The 25,017-nt window shown below is 42.9% G+C and overlaps 1 protein-coding gene across 1 annotated transcript in view; it reads right to left on the reverse strand.

Moving 5' to 3' along the window:
- Positions 1 to 25,017, reverse strand: part of SCYL2 (SCY1 like pseudokinase 2) — an 84,793-nt gene that overhangs the window by 16,052 nt on the left and 43,724 nt on the right. The window contains exons 11-16 of the mRNA XM_069764307.1: positions 11,337 to 11,450; positions 11,044 to 11,176; positions 10,845 to 10,963; positions 9,838 to 9,938; positions 9,570 to 9,636; positions 9,064 to 9,153 (exon numbers count right to left, since the gene is read on the reverse strand). Coding sequence (XP_069620408.1) covers positions 9,064 to 9,153; positions 9,570 to 9,636; positions 9,838 to 9,938; positions 10,845 to 10,963; positions 11,044 to 11,176; positions 11,337 to 11,450 — 624 coding nt within the window. The remainder of the gene's footprint in view (positions 1 to 9,063; positions 9,154 to 9,569; positions 9,637 to 9,837; positions 9,939 to 10,844; positions 10,964 to 11,043; positions 11,177 to 11,336; positions 11,451 to 25,017) is intronic.

Consider the following 25,017-nt stretch of genomic DNA (forward strand, 5'->3'; position numbering starts at 1 on the left):
GATTTTCTATTTGAGCAGTTGTAAAACCGCTGCGGAATCCGCACAAAGAAGTGACATGCTGCGGAATGTAAACAGCTACGTTTCCGTGCAGTTTTTCCGCAGCATGTGTACAGCGATTTTTGTTTCCCGTAGGTTTACATTGAACTGTAAACTCATGGGAAACTGCTGCGGATCCGCAGCGTTTTCCGCAGCGTGTGCACATACCTTTAGAATTAGGCCATGTGCACACGGTGCGGATTTGGCTGCGGATCCGCAGCAGTGTTCCATCAGGTGTGCAGTACCATGTAAACATATGGAAAACCAAATCCGCTGTGCCCATGGTGCGGAAAATACCGCGCGGAAACGCTGCGTTGTATTTTCCGCAGCATGTCAATTCTTTGTGCGGATTCCGCAGCGTTTTACACCTGTTCCTCAATAGGAATCCGCAGGTGAAATCCGCACAAAAAACACTGGAAATCCGCGGAAAATCCGCAGGTAAAACGCAGTGCCTTTTACCCGCGGATTTTTCAAAAATGATGCTGAAAAATCTCACACGAATCCGCAACGTGGGCACATAGCCTTAGGGTTAGGTTGGAATTAGGGTTGTGATTAGGGTTATGGCTACAGTTGGGATTAGGGTTAGGGGTGTGTTGGGGTTAGTGTTGGAGGTAGAATTGCGGGGTTACCACTGTTTAGGCACATCAGGGGTCTCCAAACGCAACATGGCGCCACCATTGATTCCAGCCAATCTCGTATTCAAAAAGTCAAATGGTGCTCCCTCAATTCCGAGTCCTGACGTGTGCCCAAACAGTGGTTTACCCCCACATATGGGGTACCAGCATACTCAGGATAAACTGCGCAACAATTACTGGGGTCCAATTTCTCCTGTTACCCTTGTGAAAATAAAAAAATGCTTGCTAAAACATCATTTTTGAGGAAAGAAAAATTATTTTTTATTTTCACGGCTCTACGTTGTAAACGTCTGTGAAGCACTTGGGGGTTCAAAGTGCTCACCACATATCTAGATAAGTTCCTTGGGGGGTCTAGTTTCTAAAATGGGGTCACTTGTGGGGGGTTTCTACTGTTTAGGCACACCAGGGGCTCTGCAAACGCAACGTGGCGCCCGCAGACCATTCCATCAAAGTCTGCATTTCAAAAGTCACTACTTCCCTTCTGAGCCCCGACGTGTGCCCAAACAGTGGTTTACCTCCACACATGGGGTATCAGCGTACTCAGGAGAAACTGAACAACAACTTTTGGGGTCCAATTTCTCCTGTAACCCTTGGGAAAATAAAAAATTCTGGGCTAAATAATTATTTTTGAGGAAAGAAAACGTATTTATTATTTTCACGGCTCTGCATTATATACTTCTATGAAGCACTTGGGGGTTCAAAGTGCTCACCACACATCTAGATAAGTTCCTTTTGGGGTCTAGTTTCCAAAATGGGGTCACTTGTGGGGGGTTTCTACTGTTTAGCCACATCAGGGGCTCTGCAAACGCAACGTGACGCCCGCAGAGCATTCCATCAAAGTCTGCATTTCAAAATGTCACTACTTCAATTCCGAGCCCCGGCATGTGCCCAAACAGTGGTTTACCCCCACATATGGGGTATCAGCGTACTCAGGAGAAACTGGACAACAACTTTTGGGGTCAAATTTCTCCTGATACCCTTGGGAAAATAAAAAATTGCAGGCTAAAAGATCATTTTTGAGAAAATAATTTTTTTTTTTTTAATTTTCATTGCTCTGCGTTATAAACTTCTGTGAAGCACTTGGGGGTTCAAAGTCCTCACCACACATCTAGATTAGTTCCTTTGGTGGACTAGTTTCCAAAATGGGGTCATTTCTTGGGGATCTCCAATGTTTAGGCACACAGGGGCTCTCCAAACGTGACATGGTGTCCGCTAATGATTGGAGCTAATTTTCCATTTAAAAAGCCAAATGGCGTGCCTTCCCTTCCGAGCCCTGCCGTGCGCCCAAACAGTGGTTTACCCCCACATATGGGGTATCAGCGTACTCAGGACAAACTGGACAACAACATTTGGTGTCCAATTTCTCCTATTACCCTTGGCAAAATAGGAAATTCCAGGCTAAAAAATCATTTTTGAGGAAAGAAAAATTATTTTTTATTTTCATGGCTCTGCGTTATAAACTTCTGTGAAGCACCTGGGGGTTCAAAGTGCTCAATATGCATCTAGATAAGTTCCTTGGGGGGTCTAGTTTCCAAAATGGGGTCACTTGTGGGGGAGCTCCAATGTTTAGGCACACAGGGGCTCTCCAAACGCGACATGGTGTCCGCTAACAATTGGAGCTAATTTTCCATTCAAAAAGTCAAATGGGCGCCTTCCCTTCCGAGTGCCCAAACAGTGGTTTACCCCCACATATGAGGTATCGGCGTACTCGGGAGAAATTGCCCAACAAATTTTATGATCCATTTTATCCTATTGCCCATGTGACAATGAAAAAATTGAGGCGAAAAGAATTTTTTTGTGAAAAAAAAGTACTTTTTCATTTTTACAGATCAATTTGTGAAGCACCTGAGGGTTTAAAGTGCTCACTATGCATCTAAATAAGTTCCTTGGGGGGTCTAGTTTCCAAAATGGGGTCACTTGTGGGGGAGCGCCAATGTTTAGGCACACAGGAGCTTTCCAAACGCGACATGGTGTCCGCGAACGATGGAGATAATTTTTCATTCAAAAAGTCAAATGGCGCTCCTTCCCTTCCGAGCCTTACCATGTGCCCAAACAGTGGTTTACCCCCACATATGAGGTATCAGTGTACTCAGGAGAAATTGCCCAACAAATTTTAGGATCCATTTTATCCTGTTGCCCATCTGAAAATGAAAAAATTGAGGCTAAAAGAATTTTTTTGTGAAAAAAAAAGTACTTTTTCATTTTTACGGATCAATTTGTGAAGCACCTGGGGGTTCAAAGTGCTCACTATGCATCTAGATAAGTTCCTTGGGGCGTCTAGTTTCCAAAATGGGGTCACTTGTGGGGGAGCTCCAATTTTTAGGCACACGGGGGCTCTCCAAACGTGACATGGTGTCCGCTAAAGAGTGGAGCCAATTTTTGATTCAAAAAGTCAAATGGCGCTCCTTCCCTTCCAAGCCCTGCCAAACAGTGGTTTACCCCCACATATGAGGTATCAGCGTACTCAGGACAAATTGGACAACAACTTACATGGTTCAGTTTCTCCTTTTACCATTGGGAAAATAAAAAAATTGTTGCTAAAAGATAATTTTTGTGACTAAAAAGTTCATTTTTTCCTTCCATGTTGCTTCTGCTGCTGTGAAGCATCTGAAGGGTTAATAAACTTCTGGAATGTGGTTTTGAGTACCTTGAGGGGTGCAGTTTTTAGAATGGTGTCACTTTTGGGTATTTTCAGCCATATAGACCCCTCAAACTGACTTCAAATGTGAGGTGGTCCCTAAAAAAATGGTTTTGTAAATTTAGTTGTAAAAATGAGAAATCGCTGGTCAAATTTTAACCCTTATAACTTCCTAGCAAAAAAAATGTTGTTTCAAAAATTGTGCTGATGTAAAGTAAACATGTGGGAAATGTTATTTATTAACTATTTTGTGTCACATAACTCTCTGGTTTAACAGAATAAAAATTCAAAATGTGAAAATTGCGAAATTTTCAAAATTTTCGCCAAATTTCCGTTTTTATCACAAATAAACGCATAATTTATTGACCTAAATTTACCACTAACATGAAGCCCAATATGTCACGAAAAAACAATCTCAGAACCGCTAGGATCCATTGAAGCGTTCCTGAGTTATTACCTCATAAAGGGACACTGGTCAGAATTGCAAAAAACGGCAAGGTCTTTAAGGTCAAAATAGGCTGGGTCATGAAGGGGTTAACTGCATGCCTACGGAAATATGGGTTTGGGAATAAATTTCTAAGAGGGATAGGTACACTATATGCGAAACCTGGGGCACGTATGGTGGTAAACGGTTCTATACCTGCACCATTTTCCTTGCATAGGGGAACTCGCCAGGGATGCCCTCTCTCCCCAGCTCTATTTGCCTCGGCTATAGAAGCCCTGGCAATACGGATGAGGTCCTCTGTAGACATTAAAGGGATACATATTGCTGATCGAGTGGACATTATTGGTCTTTATGCAGACGATATGGTGGTGTTTATGGACCAGACAGAAGATACATTACCAAACGTAATAACGATGATTGATAAATTTAGTAAATTTTCTGGCCTATATATAAATTGGGATAAATCTGCTTTGATGCCTCTCTCCCATACCCCAATGCCATGCCTTTAAACCCTCTCGCTGCTACTCAGTCTCCAATTTTAAGTACCTTGGAATACATATGTCTCAGCGCAGTCACCAAGATTTGCATCTCAATATATACCCACTACTGGACGTGGTTAAATCTAAATTTGCTACCTGGGACAAGCTCCCGCTATCTGTGGCTGGTCGTATTAACCTGATCAAAATGATATTACTCCCAAAATTGAGCTATTGTTTTCAACATAGTGCCGTTTTAATACCTAAATCTTTTTTTGCAACCCTGAATTCCCTTACCACATCTTTCATATGGGGGAAGGCTAAGCATAGACTTAAACTATCCACTCTGCAGAGACCCAAACAGGGGGGCGGGGCGGCCGTGCCGGACTTCTATCTGTACTACCTTGCTGGGCAGGCTAAAATGATAAATAAGTGGATGCCCGGGGAGTCTCTTCCCAACTCTGAAAGCCATGTATTACATTCAGCTCAAATTGATTGCCCGCTGGGTTTTTTGGAAATGGAGAAAATTACTGTCCCTCGTTTGCTTCCATTGCTCCGATTGGCTCGATCGATATGGAGGCAAATTAAAAAAGTAACAAAATCTGTTGATATAGCAGCCGAAATGCCACTGTGGAACAATAGCTATTTCCCGGGATTATTAGGCCACCCATCTACTGAATTTTGGATATCGTATGGTGTCCTCACAGTGAGCGATATACATAGCCAGGGGATTTTTGTTTCTTTTGAACAATTACAAAATACTCACAATATACCGAGATCTCAATTTTTCCGCTACTTACAATTAAGATCTGCTTTCCAATCATATGTACGGAATACGGGTGCAGGTAGAGCCATTTCAACTCTACCGTTAATAGGAATTCTCAAATCACAAGGGCCTCAGGGACTCATCTCCTCTTTATATACCTATCTGTTATCCATAGGCGAAGAATCTACCTTAGATTTAATTAAGGGAAAATGGGGGAGGCTACTTCCAGATACACTAGGAGAAGAATGGGATGAAATCTTGGAATCTCCAACTAAGGTCTCCCCATCAATCAATAATAGGATTGATATATAATATACAGTTGGATCATCCTATTTGACCCCGACTCGTCTTTTTAAAATGGGCCATCTTCATTCATCAGACTGCTTGAGGTGTCATTCCAGTGACGCAGATTTCATTCATATGATATGGAAATGTCCTGTTTTTCAATTTTGGAGAGAGGTAACGGTACTGTTGACATCCTTGGTGTCGATCCCTGTTCCACTTGAACCACTGGTATGCCTGTTTGGGGTGTGGGAGGCAGAGACTTGGGATCACCACACGGGAATCTTTCTGAGAGAATTGCTATTTATGGCACGAAAGGTGTTGGCAATGCGTTGGATGGGAGGTTCCTGTCCATCTCTTAGAGCATGGATTGACTTAGTGAACTCAATTATTCCGTATGAGCGGACACTGTACCAAAACAGGGGTTGTCCAGCCAAATTTGAGAAGATATGGGGAAGATGGAACTCATCCTGTCATACTGTTTAGGTCAAGATAACTCAGTATATGCATAAAAAAAAAAAAAAAAGGGTATATGATTATGCAGACACTATTCACTCACAGGGCGGAGTCTATTTAGAACTCTCCTGCAAGAGGCACTATGTTATGTTAGTTTTAGAAGCTTTATTAGAAGTTAATGTAGTTAAGGTTCAAATAAGATGTTAACGATTAACATGCACAGTTTATTATCTTTATAATATTTTATACATGGCTATGTATGGTAATTTTCTGTAACTAACTAATGGATAATGATGAATACAAGCAAATGTGTGTATAATCTATCCTGTAATTAATAAACGAATTTAAAAAAAATAAATGTGTCACACGATTTCTGATGAACGTGGCAATACCCCATATGTGGCTGTACAGTACTGCTTAGCCACACAGCGAGACTCGGGAGGGAAGGAGCGTTGTTTGACTTTTGGAGAACAAATTATTGTAGAATAGTTTGCGGACTGCATATACAGAGCCCCTAGAGCCAGAAGAGCAGAATCTCCCCCTCAAGTGACCCCACTTTGAAAAATTATACCCCTTTGCGAATTTATCTACAAGTGTAGTGACGATTTTGACATAATAATAATAATAATAATATTTATATAGCACAAACATATTCCGCAGCACTTTACATTTTAGAGGAGACTTGTACAGACAATAGACATTACAGCATAACAATAAACACATAGATCAAAACAGATACCAAGAGGAATGAGGGCCCTGCTCGCAAGCTTACAATCTATGAGGAAAAAGGGGAAACACAAGAGGTGGATGGTAACAATTGCTTTAGTTATTCGGACCAGCTATAATGTAAGGCTCAGGTGTTCATGTAAAGCTGCATGAACCAGTTATCAGCCTAAATATGTAACAGTACAGACACAGAGGCTATTAACTGCATAAAGCATGTGATAATATGATGTGAGGAACCTGGTTATGGTAAGAATTTTTAATGGGCAACGCAGGGTTAGTTAGGTAAATGCATTGAGACAGTAGGCCAGTCTGAACAAATGTGTTTTTAGGGCACGCTTAAAACTGTGTGGATTGGGGATTAATCGTATTAACCTGGGTAGTGCATTCCACTCCATGGGTGTCTTCCAGAAACAAGCAGCAGTGGATGTTGCTGAGTGGAAAATGCAAACTGCCATTGTAGTGATTAGTACCTTAGAGTGACAAGTACATAATGCCCAGCTCATGCTTCCGGAGACATGCACACGCTACAGAAATACCAAACATGTCGTTTAGCACACTGTGGGGCTCAGAAGGGAGGGGAGGATTTGGATTTGGGAGTGCAGAATTCGCTGGATTTCTTTTGAGGAGTCAAGGAACTATAGCGCTTTTCCAGAGCGTTTGCATTACCAGTAAAGAGACAGCCCCCTTTATTTCTGTTAACAGATGACGGACCTGAGTGGGGACTTGCTTTTTTCGGGGGGAATCGAGAAGAAGCCTCTATTGTGAACATTTAACATAACATTTTTGGGATCACATTTATCCAGCGTTCTACGCTGAACACTTACTTTGGGGTTTCCATCTAAATCAGACGAAACCCCCGATGGGATCTATTCACTATGATGAGGCAGCAGAGGCACTATGGGCTCCCGTCTAGCCTCTGCTCAGCGGTTCCCTTCTTTTTTCAGAAGTGCACAAAACTGTGGCAGACTGCACTTTTATGCAATCCAAAAAAGACAGAAACAGCTGGATTACAGGTCAGATGGCGTCTGCAGTGCCTCCATCTGCCTCATTATAGGGAATCTTCTGCCACAGGTTCCGTCTGAATCATGTATTGCAGAGATTTACACGGAAGCTGTGGTGTAAGTGATCAGCGTAGAGTGCAGGATAAATGTGAGCCGAGACTTACTGCAGCATTTGGGAGGCAAAATGAAAAAATCTACAGCAGGTGAAGAATTGGTTTTATTTTTTATGCTATTCCTTGTACGGTATAAGTGATTAGGTGACTTTATTCTTCAGGTCGGTACGATTACAGCGTTACCAGATTAATATTGATTTTTACGTTTGCCCGCCATCACAATAAAAAAAGATTTTTATTTTTATTTTTTATTTTTTTTTTTTACAAAAACAAGTTTTGGCATCACCATATTTAGATAGCTATACTTTTTCCATATTTTGGCCCACAGAGTCATGTGAGGGCTTATTTTTTGCAGGAAGAGTTGACATTTTTATTGGTAGCATTTTCGGGCACATGACATTTTTTGATCGCTTACTATTCAGATTTTTGGGAGGCAGAATGAACAAAACAGCAATTCAGGAATTGTTTTTATAGCAGTTCAGCGTGTAGTAAAAGTAATAAGGAAACTTTATTCTTCGGGTCAGTACGATTACAGTGATTTTTTTTATGTTCTGGCGATTTTACACAGTAAAAATTATTTTATAGAAAAAAAATTGTTTTTGCATCGCTTTATTCTGAGAGCTATAACTTTTATTTTTTTCTGCTAACAGAGCTGTATGGCGGCTTCTTTTTTGCGAGACAAGATGAAATGTTCATCTATACCATTTTTATTTCCATTTGACTTTTTGATCTCGTTTTATTCCACTTTTTTTTTATAGGTTGGGTCGTTCCGGATGCGAAGGTATCAAATATGTGTACTTTTTTTGTTTTTATATAAATATATGTATTTATTAGTTTAATATTTTTTTGTTCGTTATGTGATTTTTTTTAATAGTTGTAAAACATTTTTTAAATTTGTAATTAGTCCCTGTATTAAACTTAAATTTTTGTTTTTCTGATCACTGGTCTCATGCATTGTAATACACATATATTGCAATGCATGAGACCTGTCAGTTTTACACTGTCAGGTTAAGCTGCTTGCTGAGTCTAATAGGCCACTGTAGCTGGCAGATCCAGATGACATCATGCGACCTTCAGCTGCCAGACAACGCTTGGATTCCCTGTGATGTGATCACATCTCATCCTTAGGGGATGTTGGAGAGGTTGTAAAGCAGCACTTTCCCTCTGCTATCTTCTAAATGCCGCAGCATCTAAAAGATAGCAAAGGGTTGCCATCATTGGAATCTGATCCAATCAAGTCCCAGATGATGCACATGTCAGAGCTACTGCTCTGCACCGGAATCGCAGCGCTTGCAGGACCCTTGGGGGTCCTGAGCGCTGCCAAACAACAAACTGTAGAGAAACATTGGTGCTGGACAAAGCCCTGCAAGCGCTGACATTTATCTACAGTGGGCAGCCAAGAAGCAGTTAATTAATTAAAGGGATGAGTGTCAGAAGTTTCTCACTAAAAAATGTATATCCTATAGCTAAACAAACTCCGATGTCTCACCTTGCTTTGCTGCTTTGGCACATGTCCATTTTCTTGTTTCTCACTTGAACCTGTCAGAAAGTCTTGGTTCATGTCAAATACTTTATCTGTCTGTAGAAAAAAAAATATTCATGTCTAGTAAGTAAGAAACACGTGAAATGTTCCCTGGATGACAACTGGACAAATGGACAACTTAAAGTAATAGTAAGTGCTCTAGGGTCTTTAGACAACATGATCCTTTAGGACAATGTGATTTGAGAAATGCTAATAACTGTATATTGCGCAGGCAATTTCATGAATGCAATACATAGTTTGTACCAAATACACACTCAGATTTCACTCCCAAACTATGTATGTACATGTAGCTCTTCCAAAGACAAGTCCAGTAATACCTTTTCATGGCCGGTCCGCTCCTCCATTACTGAGAAATCAGCGTTTTAATTGTTATATGCTAAAGGATTGGCAAAAGCTTTGTAGTTGAAGAAAGATGTAAATACTTAAGCACTGTCTTTTATAGGTTGTATTACCTGATTGTTTGCTTTACCAGATTGTTGTTCTGCTGATATGTTCAATTGATTTGTTATATCCAACGATCTAGAAGAAATCCGGAATGATCAGTGTCTCAGTTCTACATACTAACACACTGTACACATCAAATTTAGAAAATAATTAAAAAAAAAATATTTTGAGCAATCATGATCAAGGAGCAAGTAAAGTCTTTTATACCTGCAATCAAAAGAGCTTCATACATGACAGCATAGCCATGCGTAGGATATAAATGGTAGAGCCACTTACTTCTGCTGCTCTTGCATGATATGAAGCTGTTCCAGCTTTGTTTTATGTTCTGCCTCTAACTTGTTCAGCATGTCCTTAATCACAGCCATGAATGAATTGAACTAGTTGAAAAGAAAGAGTTATTTAGTCAAATGTGAATGTACAGAGGACACAAGGAAACATTGCTTATATAAAAGACCCCAATGACCTGCATAGGGATATACATGACCCAAATATAACGGACATGGAGTTCGGATACCTCCATCAATACCTTAGACGCTAGTGCCAGTATTTCACATCTCCCACTCTCGCTCACAGTAAGCAGCGGAGAACGGTCTGGCCGAGTTCTCACGCTGTTTTCAAATAGAAACTAGCCCGATCGATTGTTCAAACCGTTATGGTTGAGACCCAAAACCAATACAACTTTAGAAGACTTGCTCAATAGCTGATGGATGACGCTGACCTTTGCCGAAATAAAATAGTAAAACTAGCGCTAGAACTGGGTCTGCGATGGAGCCTTCATTCTGTTAAAGGAGCCTAAAAGGCAAATTTAGATGAGCAGATAAATCGGTGAATAAGAGGGGCAGAGACCCTGATTCCAGCAATGTATCAGTTACTGGGTTACTTGCTGCCATTGTGGTAAAATCCCTATTTCATATGCTGAAGACCTACCTGTTCTCTGAATGCTGCCTGGGTGCATCCGCACCCACACCACTGACTGGAAGCGATGTCCAATGTGCGTAGGTAGTAAGCAGCCAATCAGTTGTTGGGGGGTGAGGTTAATGGAGGACTACATGACAGCAGGTTTACTAGTCATCTAGTGACAATCTCTTGATGATCAAAGTGATTTTAAACAAAACTACAGCAAGCAGCCCAGTAAGTGACACACCACTGAAATCAGGGTCTCTGTTTCTACGTTATGCTGCTCTCAGATTATGGGGTAAAAACCTTGTCAGGTAGCTGAACAAAGACAAAACATTTCCATGTCCTATTTTGCTAGTAAGAGTATAAAGTACAACCTTGCTCACCTGGTTAAGATTTAAGCTATTGTCAATGCTTAGAGGAATTAAGTGTGGCAACACTTTCCCAGCCAACTGCTCTTTGGTAACACCAAGCTTCTTGTGTGTAAAGGTACATTTATATATTCCTGGCAATACAAATAACATGTTTTACAATTAAAATTTCTTACTGAATAACCAAATTTGTGTATAACAGAAAGATCAATACCTAGAATTCCCATAAGAACGGCCGGCTCCTTGGATGGAATTTGTTGCAAAAAAGGAAGAATTTCATCCAAAACATACCACTTATCCAGGTACTCCAAAATCTTTCCTAAGCACACCAAGGAATTAACCCTAACCTGTACAAAACAGAAAAGAACATGTCAGTTAGTTTAGGTTTGCACAAGTTGTCACGGATATAATCTAAAACAGCGAGCATCCATCAATGTGGAAAAGAGCTGATAAATTCATGTGAACTGGGAGGACTAACAGAAGAAAACACTATTCAGAGTAACTTACAGCAAGGGAGGAGGTCTGTAAACAAGCGGATTTAATTTTTGGTATTAAAGAATTTTTCATGGATGGGTAATCTATTAGGTTTGCAAATGTAGGGATTATGTTTAGGCACAGCTCCTACAAATAGAAAGAAAAAAATATTTAGGTTAACATATAACAATCAAATATAAAATATCATTTTGATAATGGAATACTCTTCAAAATTGTTAATTTTAGCTGAATGACATCTGTTATGTCATTTGAAAGCTCATCATACGGCCAAAGAATAGTTACGATCTACACAAATACAGTACCGTACCAGGACACAAAGACGAAAAACGAGAAAAACATATATACAAACAAAATGATCATCAACTATGTAACTCACACACACTATTAACAATGTGTGACAAATGCCAGATTTGGTGTAACTTAAGCAAGAGTCTATAAATACTTAATAGGAGAAAAACTCCAATTTACATAAATTCCATCACCATTAACAATTCCAATGTGTAATATTTGTTCTGGCCACTAGGCGTCACTCCAGAACTTTTCATTTATATTGCCCCAACATATTTCACATGTCCCCAACCTATTGGGCGGCTCACAATCTAAATTTCAAATTAACCCTATTAATATGTTTTGAGCACTGAGGAAAACCAGACCAAAAATTAAAACACAGTGAACAGAGAAATTCCTTGCACTTAGGTTGGATTTGAACCTCGCGCAACATTTTCATTATATACAGCTGGTGAAACAAGTATTGAACACATCACCAATTTTCTAAGTAAATATATTCCTAAATGTGCTAGTCATCAAATTCTCAACAACCCATCCAACTCACACAGGCAAAGAAATCAATCCATAGAAGTCCATAAATTACGGTAAGTTGTGTGGAATGAGTAGAAATGACAGTGAAAAAGTATTGAAACATGCTTACTGACATTTAAATTACTACTTTGTACAAAAGCCTTTGTTGGTGAGGACAGCTTCAAGACGCCTTCTGTATGGAGAAACTAGTTGCATGCATTGCTCAGGTGCGATTTTGGCCTATTCTTCTACACACTTGATAGGTTATGGTCACATTTCTTTTTTGCTGCTTTTTTCTGCAGCAAAAGTCTTCAGAAAAAAATAGAAGTAGACTTACCAGTAATGTGATTTATAAGAACCCTTCACAACAGCACCATAGGAGGATACTCCCCACACTAATAGGGACAGGAAACACAAAGAGGTAAAATAGCCCCACCTCCCTTCCTCTCTCCGGTGTTTTTATAAAGGACTACACAGGTATGAATGCTTCAATATTTACATCACCCAAATGAAACAACAAAACAATAGGGTGGGATTAACCCTGTTGTCGTGAGGGGTTCCTAGAAATGGAATAACCAGTAAGTCTAATCCTATTTTCTGTAGTCACCCTCCAGGACATACTATAGGAAGAATGCCAAAGAATCAAAAAAGAGAATTTTTACGAAGACAATGGCCTGGAGAACCTTCCTTGCAAAGGCCAAAATTGGTATTAGACATTAAATCTAGTCTGTAATGTTTTTGAAAAAGTATGGACCAAGGACAGGTTGGCAGCTCTGCATATCTGCTCAATGGAGGCTCTTGCCATCTCGGCCCACAAGGTTGAAACAGCTCTGGTGGAGTGTGTTGTAAACTTCTCTGGATGTACCAACTTATGGTTTTCGTAAGCTACACATATTGCCTTCTTAATCCAATTTGCAATCGTGCTCTTCGAAGCTTTCTTTTCCTTTTTTTTCTCAAAGTGTTGTATGAAGATATTCTGGTCCTTCCTCCAGGGTCTTCACATTTGAAGAAAGTAAAGGACTGTTCTTCGTACATCCAGAGTATGAAACTCAGTTTCTTTAGCATTGGATGGGTTTTGAGAAAAAAAAGGCAGTACGATTTCTTGGGACTTATGGAACTCTGAGGATATTTTAAGTAAAAAACAAGGATCTAGGCGGAAAATAATTCTATCCTCTAAGGTTCTTAAGTAGGGTTCTCTAAGAGGGCCTGTAGTTCACACACTCTTCTTGCTGTCATGATCACCACCAGGAAAGCTGCTTTCCAAGACAATTTATCCAAGTCTATAACCTCCTACATAATGGAGGTATTGTGAGGCCTTTGAGAACCACGTTCAGATCCCAGGCTCGGACCTAACTGGGAACCCTAGGTTGTAGACGAGAGGCTGCAATCATACCTCTACTCACCCAATGATGGTCAGCTAGGGTCTGATCAAAGTACAAGCGGAGGGCTGCAACTTGGACTTTTAAAGTGCTAGTCTTCAGACCTTTCTCCAGTCCCCTCTTTAGAATATAAAAAAAATATATATATTGAGGATTTGCGCTAGGATATGAAGGTTTTCCATATCTTGTTATAGATAGAATTCGTTACTGGCTTCCTGATTCCTTGAAGTGTGTTTACCACCTTATCCAAGAGACGTTTAGGATGATGGATTCAGAAGCCAGGCTGCAAACTGTAAGGCTTGATGATCTGGGTGACAAATCAGTTCTTGGTGGAGAAGGTTGCTGGTTGGTGGGAGAACCAGCGGGCCACCCACCTTTAAATTCTTCAGAGCGCTGAACCAGCTTCTTTTTGACCAATGAGGCACTGTTAGTTTGGTATTTGTCTTGCCCTTTTTTCCTGATGTGACCGGGTATAGCTGGCAGCAGATTGGTAGGGTATTTGTTGTGTCCTGTATTTATTCATTCATACTTCTTGTCTGGTCAAGTCATCTGTTATGAGGTGCTTATATATTTGTCTCTTTGCCTGGGGGGAATCTATGGCTTATCTGCCAGTTTTGGGGTTTTAAATGTTTTTAATATTCCTGTCTTGTTGTACTTTATATTTGTATTTATAATAAATAATATTTTTTGTGGTTGATCCCATTGGTATGCATATCTTTTTCTTTTCTTTATATGTACGGTCTTCATATATGCATATGGTTGATCCCCGAGTTATTTATGTGGTGCCTGCTATTCTTTTTTTCTTGGCCTTCCTGATTTTCTGCAATGTCTTTGGTAGGAGAGGAATCGGAGGGAAAACATGTGTCAACTTGAAGTTCCAGGGGTGGCCGAAAGCATTCACAACTATGCATGTGTAGTTTTTAGACAAATAGCAAACAGGTCTACTTCCGGTAGACCCATTTTTTTGCTAACACCTGAAATACTCCGCCACCTAGGTTCCATTCTTCTGGGTGTATAGTTTTTCCGCTGAAGAAGTCTGCTTGAGCTTTGGTAGACCACTTTAGATGGAATGCAGACAGGGATAATATGTGTTGTTCTGCCCAATCAAAGATCCTGCTTGAAATTGCCTTCAGGCTTTCGCGTCTCGTGCTCCCTTGGTGTCGCAGATGAACAACTGTGCTCATATTGTTTGAATATATTTTTATATGAGTCCCTTTTACCAAGTCCACTGGAGCTTTTAGTGCTTCCTCTACCACATTTAAACTCCCTGAAGTTGGAAGAGCGAAGACAGACATCTTAGGACCATAATCCCTGGAATGTGGCATGGGAGACTGTGGCTCCCCATCCTCTTCCACTGGCGTCTGTTATGACTGTTGATAGGGGATTTTGATCCCAGACTACTCCCCTGCTCAAATTCGTTGGGTTGAGCCACCAGCTGAGGGAGGCTCTTACTCAGACTGGCAAGTGAATAATTTTGCCCAGGGACCCCCGGGGCATCGTCCCAGAAAGATAGAATGTGGGATTGCAAACATCTTGTGTTGGCTTGGGCCCAAGCTACCTCTGGAATACAGGAGATCATGGACCCTAGTGCTCCCATGAGAAATACTTTTCTTTGATCCTGAATGGCTTTTATCTTAGACCGTATCAGCATTTGTTTCTCCTTTGGCAGTTAAGACATCTGGTCTTGTGAGTTTAACATTATTCCCAAGAAAATCCTCATGATGGATGGAACCAGGATGGCTTTTTTTTATATAGTGTATTAACCATCCTGAAGATGTAAGACCCAGAACTACTCATATGCAGCACTCGAGGACAGCTAATGATTTACTAGAGTAGCAGGTCGTAGGGGCGTGTCCTAGCTGGCCATCTGAGTGGAAGCAGGGAAGAGTGCTCCTGCTGCCATAAGGACAAAAATCCTGCTTTAACCCCGATTTTCGGGTAAACTCACCTAAATCCGGCTGGCTGAAGGTCCGGAGAGTGCAGCAGTGCGGAGCAGCAGGTCCGGAGTCGGCAGCGATGACCAGGAGGCGGCAGAAAGACGCTGGCACCAGCGATGCAGGAGCCAGCCAAGATGGCTCCGATGCTAGGGAGGACGCCGAGAAGGAGAACGCCGCATGTCAGCGGCGCATGGAGGTGGCCGCAAAGCTGCAGCAGTATGCCAGAGTGGAGGCTGCTGAGGAGGCAGAACCAGGATCTGGAGCTGGAGCTGACCAGGAGGAGGAGGAAGCAAGCACAGCCGAGCAGCATGAGGTACAGAGGGGGAAGGAGAGAGGCAGTATGGCTGGGGCTAGTGGGGGACCTGAAGCCATATCACAGGGAGAGGAGCCGACTCTTAGAGATGTTATCACACTGATCTCTTCATGTCAGCAATCCCTGAACTCCTTGGCCCAGCAGATGCAGGAAGTTAAAGGGGACACGGCACAGATTAATGCGGCTCTGCAGAAAATGGACAAACGTATAGGAGTGGTGGAGGAGAGGGTGAGCACGGCAGAAGATCACATAGTTAAGCTACAAAAAGCTGAAAAGAAGTTCGCCCAAGCAATAGCAGAGCTCGCTGCCAAAAATGAGGATCTGGAAAATAGATCCAGAAGAAATAATATACGTATAGTGGGGCTGCCTGAAAAGACTGAGGGGAGAAATCCCACTGAGTTTGTGGAGAACTGGCTGCTGGAGAAGATTGGAAGCACAGTGTTGACAAAAGTCTTTGCTGTTGAACGGGCTCATAGGGTCCCGCCGCAGCCCCCTGCCCCAGGAGCAAATCCCCGTACCATGCTTGCTAAAATACTCAATTACAGAGACAGAGACAGAGACATTATCCTCAGAAAGGCTAGAGAGATGGAGGATCTGACGGCTGGAGGTCATAGTAACATAGTAAAATAGTTAGTAAGGCCGAAAAAAGACATTTGTCCATCCAGTTCAGCCTATATTCCGTCATAATAAATCCCCAGATCTACGTCCTTTTACAGAACCTAATAATTGTATGATACAATATTGTTCTGCTCCAGGAAGACATCCAGGCCTCTCTTGAACCCCTCGACTGAGTTCGCCATCACCACCTCCTCAGGCAAGCAATTCCAGATTCTCACTGCCCTAACAGTAAAGAATCCTCTTCTATGTTGGTGGAAAAACCTTCTCTCCTCCAGACGCAAAGAATGCCCCCTTGTGCCCGTCACCTTCCTTGGTATAAACAGATCCTCAGCGAGATATTTGTATTGTCCCCTTATATACTTATACATGGTTATTAGATCGCCCCTCAGTCGTCTTTTTTCTAGACTAAATAATCCTAATTTCGCTAATCTATCTGGGTATTGTAGTTCTCCCATCCCCTTTATTAATTTTGTTGCCCTCCTTTGTACTCTCTCTAGTTCCATTATATCCTTCCTGAGCACCGGTGCCCAAAACTGGACACAGTACTCCATGTGCGGTCTAACTAGGGATTTGTACAGAGGCAGTATAATGCTCTCATCATGTGTATCCAGACCTCTTTTAATGCACCCCATGATCCTGTTTGCCTTGGCAGCTGCTGCCTGGCACTGGCTGCTCCAGGTAAGTTTATCATTAACTAGGATCCCCAAGTCCTTCTCCCTGTCAGATTTACCCAGTGGTTTCCCGTTCAGTGTGTAATGGTGATATTGATTCCTTCTTCCCATGTGTATAACCTTACATTTATCATTGTTAAACCTCATCTGCCACCTTTCAGCCCAAGTTTCCAACTTATCCAGATCCATCTGTAGCAGAATACTATCTTCTCTTGTATTAACTGCTTTACATAGTTTTGTATCATCTGCAAATATCGATATTTTACTGTGTAAACCTTCTACCAGATCATTAATGAATATGTTGAAGAGAACAGGTCCCAATACTGACCCCTGCGGTACCCCACTGGTCACAGCGACCCAGTTAGAGACTATACCATTTATAACCACCCTCTGCTTTCTATCACTAAGCCAGTTACTAACCCATTTACACACATTTTCCCCCAGACCAAGCATTCTCATTTTGTGTACCAACCTCTTGTGCGGCACGGTATCAAACGCTTTGGAAAAATCGAGATATACCACGTCCAATGACTCACCGTGGTCCAGCCTATAGCTTACCTCTTCATAAAAATTGATTAGATTGGTTTGACAGGAGCGATTTCTCATAAACCCATGCTGATATGGAGTTAAACAGTTATTCTCATTGAGATAATCCAGAATAACATCCCTCAGAAACCCTTCAAATATTTTACCAACAATAGAGGTTAGACTTACTGGCCTATAATTTCCAGGTTCACTTTTAGAGCCCTTTTTGAATATTGGCACCACATTTGCTATGCGCCAGTCCTGCGGAACAGACCCTGTCGCTATAGAGTCCCTAAAAATAAGAAATAATGGTTTATCTATTACATTACTTAGTTCCCTTAGTACTCGTGGGTGTATGCCATCCGGACCCGGAGATTTATCTATTTTAATCTTATTTAGCCGGTTTCGCACCTCTTCTTGGGTTAGATTGGTGACCCTTAATATAGGGTTTTCATTGTTTCTTGGGATTTCACCTAGCATTTCATTTTCCACCGTGAATACCGTGGAGAAGAAGGTGTTTAATATGTTAGCTTTTTCCTCGTCATCTACAACCATTCTTTCCTCACTATTTTTTAAGGGGCCTACATTTTCAGTTTTTATTCTTTTACTATTGATATAGTTGAAGAACAGTTTGGGATTAGTTTTACTCTCCTTAGCAATGTGCTTCTCTGTTTCCTTTTTGGCAGCTTTAATTAGTTTTTTAGATAAAGTATTTTTCTCCCTATAGTTTTTTAGAGCTTCAATGGTGCCATCCTGCTTTAGTAGTGCAAATGCTTTCTTTTTACTGTTAATTGCCTGTCTTACTTCTTTGTTTAGCCACATTGGGTTTTTCCTATTTCTAGTCCTTTTATTCCCACAAGGTATAAACCGCTTACACTGCCTATTTAGGATGTTCTTAAACATTTCCCATTTATTATCTGCATTCTCATTTCTGAGGATATTGTCCCAGTCTACCAGATTAAGGGCATCTCTAAGCTGGTCAAACTTTGCCTTCCTAAAGTTCAGTGTTTTTGTGACTCCCTGACAAGTCCCCCTAGTGAAAGACAGGTGAAACTGTACAATATTGTGGTCGCTATTTCCTAGATGCCCAACCACCTGCAGATTTGTTATTCTGTCAGGTCTATTAGATAGTATTAGGTCTAAAAGTGCTGCTCCTCTGGTTGGATTCTGCACCAATTGTGAAAGATAATTTTTCTTGGTTATTAGCAGAAACCTGTTGCCTTTATGGGTTTCACAGGTTTCTGTTTCCCAGTTAATATCCGGTCAGAAAATTGCCATTTATCCGGATTATTCCGCTGCAGTTCAGAAGCAGCGGATGAAGTTTACTGGAGTCAAGCGGCGATTGAGGGAGCTGGGAGTGCAGTACTCAGTGATGTTTCCCGCCAAGCTGAGACTGGTGGCTTTTAATAAGACACATTTCTTCCTGACACCGGAGGACGCTACCCAGTGGCTTGATACTCATGAGAAAAAACTTAAGGGAATGGGCGACTGACATTTCGGCGAGATCCAGTTGGGATTTGTTTTCTCTGTCGATGGAGGAGAGTTCTGCGCTCGTTAGCAATGGTTAAAGAGTTGAGCAACTGTTGGGGGTTTTGCTGGGCCATATTGAAGGAATGGCCGGAGGGGACAGTACCAACTACTAAGTACGGGGGAGGAGGGTTATGCTGGGTACTGTGAACTGGTTTGGTACTTTTTCTATATGTTAATATAAGTTGAAATGTTAAGATACAATAAAGTGAAAGTTGGGGGGGGAAATTGTGATTGCTATGGCAGCGGGACGCGAATGGAGAGGGTTAAGTAAGGGAGAGTGTTCGCAGTGGGCAGTGGAGCCCCACTCTTGATGAGAGGAAGAATACGTTATATTGGGGGGGTTAGGGGGGTAAGTTGGGAGGGGGCAGGGGGGGTGGGAGGCTTGGGGCAGCTCATACTTGGGAAATTGGATACTTTAAGAAATGATGAGCCACATGATGGGAGATTGTATTAAAATATTGAGTTGGAATGTGAGAGGTTTGGCAGATAAAACACGGCGAGCGGCAAGTCTGCAGTATGTCCGAGAACAGAAGGTCTCAATGATATGTTTGTTAGAGACACATTTAGTGCGGGAGAGGGTGAACATATTGAATAGGCGCTGGATACAGAGGGCGTATCATTCTACTTTCTCGACGTATTCTAGGGGTGTGTCTGTGTTAATACCTGCGGGGGTGCAGTATGAGGAGGTAATGGTAAAAGAGGATGTCGATGGTCAGTATGTGGTGGTGAAATGTAAAATGAATGGAGTATTGATGTGTATAGTGGCAATGTATATTCCGCCCCCATACTCAAGCAAGAAGATAAGAGAGGTGCTGGAGAGGGTAGAGCACTGGGGACCGTTACCATTACTAATTATCGGCGACCTTAATAATATATGTGATGACTTTTGGGATAAGAACAAAAACCCCCAGAATAGGACGGCGGGACATACCACTACGTTTGGGACTTATGTCGGGGAAGTGGGCATGGTTGATTTATGGAGAGTTAGGCATATCGGGGAAAGGGCGTATTCATGCTACTCACCAGCTCATGGTACGCTGTCTAGGATTGATCTGGCACTGGGTAACCGATTACTAGATACGATGGTAAGGGACGTGAGATATTTACCTAGGGCTCTCTCAGACCATAGTCCAGTTGAAGTGGAATTTCGATCAGTGGGGACACGGAACGGGAGCAGAAGGGAGTGGAAAATTCACCCTAATTGGCTACACAGTATAGACTTGGAGAAGATTAAGAAGGAATTGGTGGAATTTTTTGAGATAAATGAAGGTAGCGTAGATGTGCTTCCTGTGTGGGAAGCCATGAAAGCGTACTTGAGAAAGATGTTGTTTAGGGATATTAGCAGGTGTAAGCGGAAATCGAGAGAGGCAGAGAGGTTGGCGATAGATGGGCTGAGGGTGGCTGAAGATGAGATGGTAATAATGGGTACTTTGGAGGCTGGGAGGAGGTTAAAGGCAGCTCAAAGCCAGCTAGAGGCGATCTTGCTGAGTAAGGCTGAAAGGAAGAGGGAATTCATGAATTTGGCCTATTACCAGGAGGGTGAATCAGTGGGTCATTTGCTGTCGCTGGTGGCATCTGCCCAGAGAAATACTTCCTTTGTTCACTCTTTGGTGACTGGGAGTGGTGTTGCTGTTTCTGAGACTTCAGAGATTTTGGAGACTTTTGCAGATTTTTACGCAGACTTATACTCCTCTCGGGTAGATGGGTCAATGGAGGACACGGTGGCGTTCCTTGAGGAGTTGGAGCTCCCGAGGCTGAGTGACACAGCTAGGGAGGATTTGGAGGCGCCCATTACGGAGGAGGAACTGGGACGGGCATTGCAGTCGATGGCTAATGGGAAGGCGCCTGGCGTAGACGGATTTCCTGCCGAAATTTATAAAAGCTTGGGGGAAGTGTTGATCCCTAAATTGAAGGCGGTCTTGGAAGAGGCTACGAATGGTGGAAGGCTACCGGCATCTATGCGGGAGGCCACAATAGTGGTGATTCCAAAGGAGGGGAAAGACCCGACACAGCCGGATTCATATCGGCCAATTTCTTTGCTTACTATCGACGTTAAACTCCTGGCTAAGGTGTTGGCGATGAGGTTGACAAGTGTTATTTCTGGCCTGATACACTCAGACCAGTCTGGCTTTATGCCTGATAGGTCAACTGCGATTAATCTACGAAGGCTGTATATGAACTTGCAACTCAAAGCCGATAACTGTGGCCAGAGAGTTATTGCATCTTTAGACGCTCACAAGGCGTTCGATAGTGTGGAGTGGGGGTATCTCTGGCAGGTGTTGCGAAGAATGGGGTTTGGACCGCAGTTCATATCATGGATTCAATTAATGTACTCGATGCCGATTGCCAGGGTTAGGGTAAATGGGGAGTTGTCACGGACCACACAATTGGCTAGAGGGACGAGACAGGGGTGTCCGCTTTCCCCCCTTTTGTTTGCTCTGGCGGTGGAACCACTGGCCGCTACGCTTCGACAGTCTGATGAGATGACGGGGTTTAAATATGGGGTGATTGAAGAAAGGGTGGCGTTGTATGCGGATGATATTTTGTTGTTTCTGGCTGACCCGGTTGCATCCTTGGAGGGAGCCATTGGGATTATTGAACGATTCGGATCAGTGTCGGGACTTAGGATAAATTGGAGTAAGTCTATCTTGTTTAAGGTGGACGATGTGGATGGGGAGCCACTGGAGGACGGGCGACTGGAGGTGACGAGAAAATTTAAGTACATGGGAATATGGGTATCTATGCCGGTCACTGACTATATACATGAGAATCTGACTCCAATCTTGGGTGCCCTCAAGGCAAAAGCGGATGCATGGCTTAAGCTAAGCTACATTTGTCTGTGGTAGGCAGGGTGAATCTTATCAAAATGATTCTGATGCCGAAAATACTGTATATTTCACAATGCGCCGGTTTGGATACCACGTGGGAAATTTAGACAGATCAACTCTCTGTTTAGGAATCTGATTTGGGGGAGGCAGCATCCGCGTATCAAACTGGAGACACTTCAGCGACCCAAGGATGATGGGGGTCTGGCATTGCCTAACCCCGAGTTGTACTTTCTTGCAGCCCAGAGTCAGCATTTAAGGGGCTGGGCGCATGAGGGGTCATCTGGGGCAGTACAGCGGTTGATGGAGGTGGTGACAAAAAGAAGGCCAGTGGTGCAATGTTTGGAGGATGGATCCTTGGAGAGTTTGGGGAAGCTATATCCGACTTTGCTGTTGATACGCAAGCTGTGGAGTAGATTGAGGCACATACGTGGGATCACGGACTTGACTAGATACTCGCCGCTATGGCATAATAACAATCTGAAAGAATTTGAGGCATTGGGGGTACTGATAGAGTGGTTGGGCAAAGGGATTCAGTATGTGTATCAAATAATTGAACAAGGTGAACTGAAATCATTTTCCCAATTGCAGGCGGAATTTGGTCTTGGGTCTGCAGGGGAGTATCAATATTTGCGGATGAGGCATGCCTTTGGAGCTTAGGGTAGGAACGGAAGTATTAGGATTCAAAGGGATATAGTACTGGAGTATGTGTGTAATGATGGGACGACTGGAGGAGTCATATCCACTCTGTACAGGGATCTGTTGCACACTTTTCTATTGGGGTTTCCAATAATGGCAAGAGCTAAATGGGAAAGGGATTTGGGCCCAATAGATAACGAGACTTGGGAGTCGGTGTTGGAATGGATCCCAAGACTGTCGCTGAGTGAACCGTATAGACTGTCCCAGCTCTATGTGATACACAGAGTTTATAGGTCTCCGATGGTGCTATATAAGGCAGGATTGCGGAATGACTCTGAATGTCCGAGGTGTAAGTCTACGGATGCAGACATTTTCCATATGATGTGGACATGTCCGAGGTTGGCTGCCTTCTGGGTGGTAGTTTTGAGTCGTATGGAAGGTGCGTATGGATGCACGGTGCCAAGGGATCCAGTTGTCTGTTGGGATGCGTGGATGAGATTGGAGTAGATAAACACCTAAAGATAGCTATAGCCAGATTGTTGTATATGGCTAGGAAGGTGATAGCTAGAAACTGGATTAGGGAAGAGCCGCTGTCAAGAGGAGAGTTCCTCCAGTATGTGAAACAGGGCCTGACACTAGAAAAAGGGATTTATAAGAAGAAAGGGAAAACTGAAACGTTCCATAAAATGTGGTCTCCATGGATTGCTATGGGATAGTAATGTGAAGTGTGGCTTATACGAATGGTTGAGGGATTAGATACTCTATTGTTTTAATGATGGTAGTAATTAACAAGATGAGCTGCTTTGTGGGGTGGGGGTGGGGGGCTTTGGGATCGAAGGGGGCTGTTTGAAGGGGGAGGGGGGGGGAAATACTCTATATTGAAAATGTAAATGTAACATGTTAATTGCCTTGTTATTCTTAATAAAAATTTATTTGAATTTAAAAAAAAAAAAAAGAGTAGCAGTTCGTCTAGGTAAGTCACAAGACAGATATTTCTGTTCTGGATAGCCGCTATCACCTCCACCATTATATATGAACACCTCTGGTGCCGAAGAAAAGCTGAATGGGAGGACACTGAACTGATAGTGATGTTATTTGCCGTCCCTGAGCTACTGCAAACATCAGATATCTTCGATGTGTTGGGGGAATGGGGATGTGATAGTAAGCATCCCAGGTCTATAGTCGTCTTTACAAAGTCTTGGCCTACCAATTTAATGGTGCTTGTTAACGATTTCATCTTGAACCTCCTGTACTTTATGTGCATATTTAACACAGCCACTTGCCCCTTATAGTGCTGCACAAGTGTTATGGCCCCATACAGATGCTCCGCACCGCCACTTGCCCCATATAATGCTGCACAAGCGATATGGCCCCATACAGATGCTCTGCACAGCCACTTGCCCCATATAATGCTGCACAAGTGTTATGGCCCCATAAGATGCTCCGTACAGCCACTTGCCCCATATAGTGCTGCACAAGCGTTATGGCCCCATACAGATGCTCCGCACAGCCACTTGCCCCATTTGCTTTTGCTGCCATAAAAAAAAAAATAATAACATACTCACCTCTCCATCGCTCAGGACCCGGCACTTTTACCTGCTCCTCGTGCGGCTCCGTCTTCGGCACTGACGTTCAGCAAAGGGCACACACTGACTACGTCACCGCGCCCTCAGACTTGAGCGTCACAGCCAGAGGATGCTGAAGACGAGAGCCGCACTGTGTCCCTGCTTCTTCCACCGCTGCATCTTCTTCCTGTATTGAGCGGTCACCGTTACCGCTCATACAGTAATGAATATGCGGCTCCACCTCTATGGGAGGTGGAGCCGTATTCATTTCTGTAATGAGCGGTACCATGTGACCACTCAGTACAGGAAGAAGCTGCAGCGCTGGAAGAAGCAGGGACGTCCAGGGACCGCGCCAGGAGCAGGTGAGTATTATTAGACAGCCCCCGCTCCCCCTCCCCTGCCAACCCCCGGGTATGACTCGAGTATAAGCCGAGAGGGGGACTTTCAGCCCCCAAAAATGAGCTGAAAATCTTGGCTTATACTCAAGTATATACGGTATATTGCCCAGTCACGTAGTATATTGCCCAGCCACGTAGTATATTGCCCAGCCACTTAGTATATTGCCCAGCCACGTAGTATATTGCCCAGCCACGTAGTATATTGCCCAGCCACGTAGAATATTGCACAGCGACGTAGTATACAGCACAGAGCCACGTAGTATACTGCCCAGTCACGTAGTATATTGGCTAGCCACGTATGTAACAGGTTAAAAAATAAAAAATAAACATATACTCACCCTCCGAGGGCCCCTTGTAGTCCTGTCGCCTGTGTGCGGTGCACGCGGCAGCTTCCGGTCCCAGGGTTGGTATGAGCGCAGGACCTGTGATGACATCGTGGTCACATGACCGTGACGTCATGGAAGGTCCTTGTCGCATAGCATCTTTGGAACTGGA

The sequence above is a fragment of the Ranitomeya imitator genome, chromosome 4, assembly GCF_032444005.1.
Source record: "Ranitomeya imitator isolate aRanImi1 chromosome 4, aRanImi1.pri, whole genome shotgun sequence".
In the NCBI taxonomy this organism is placed as follows: domain Eukaryota; kingdom Metazoa; phylum Chordata; class Amphibia; order Anura; family Dendrobatidae; genus Ranitomeya; species Ranitomeya imitator.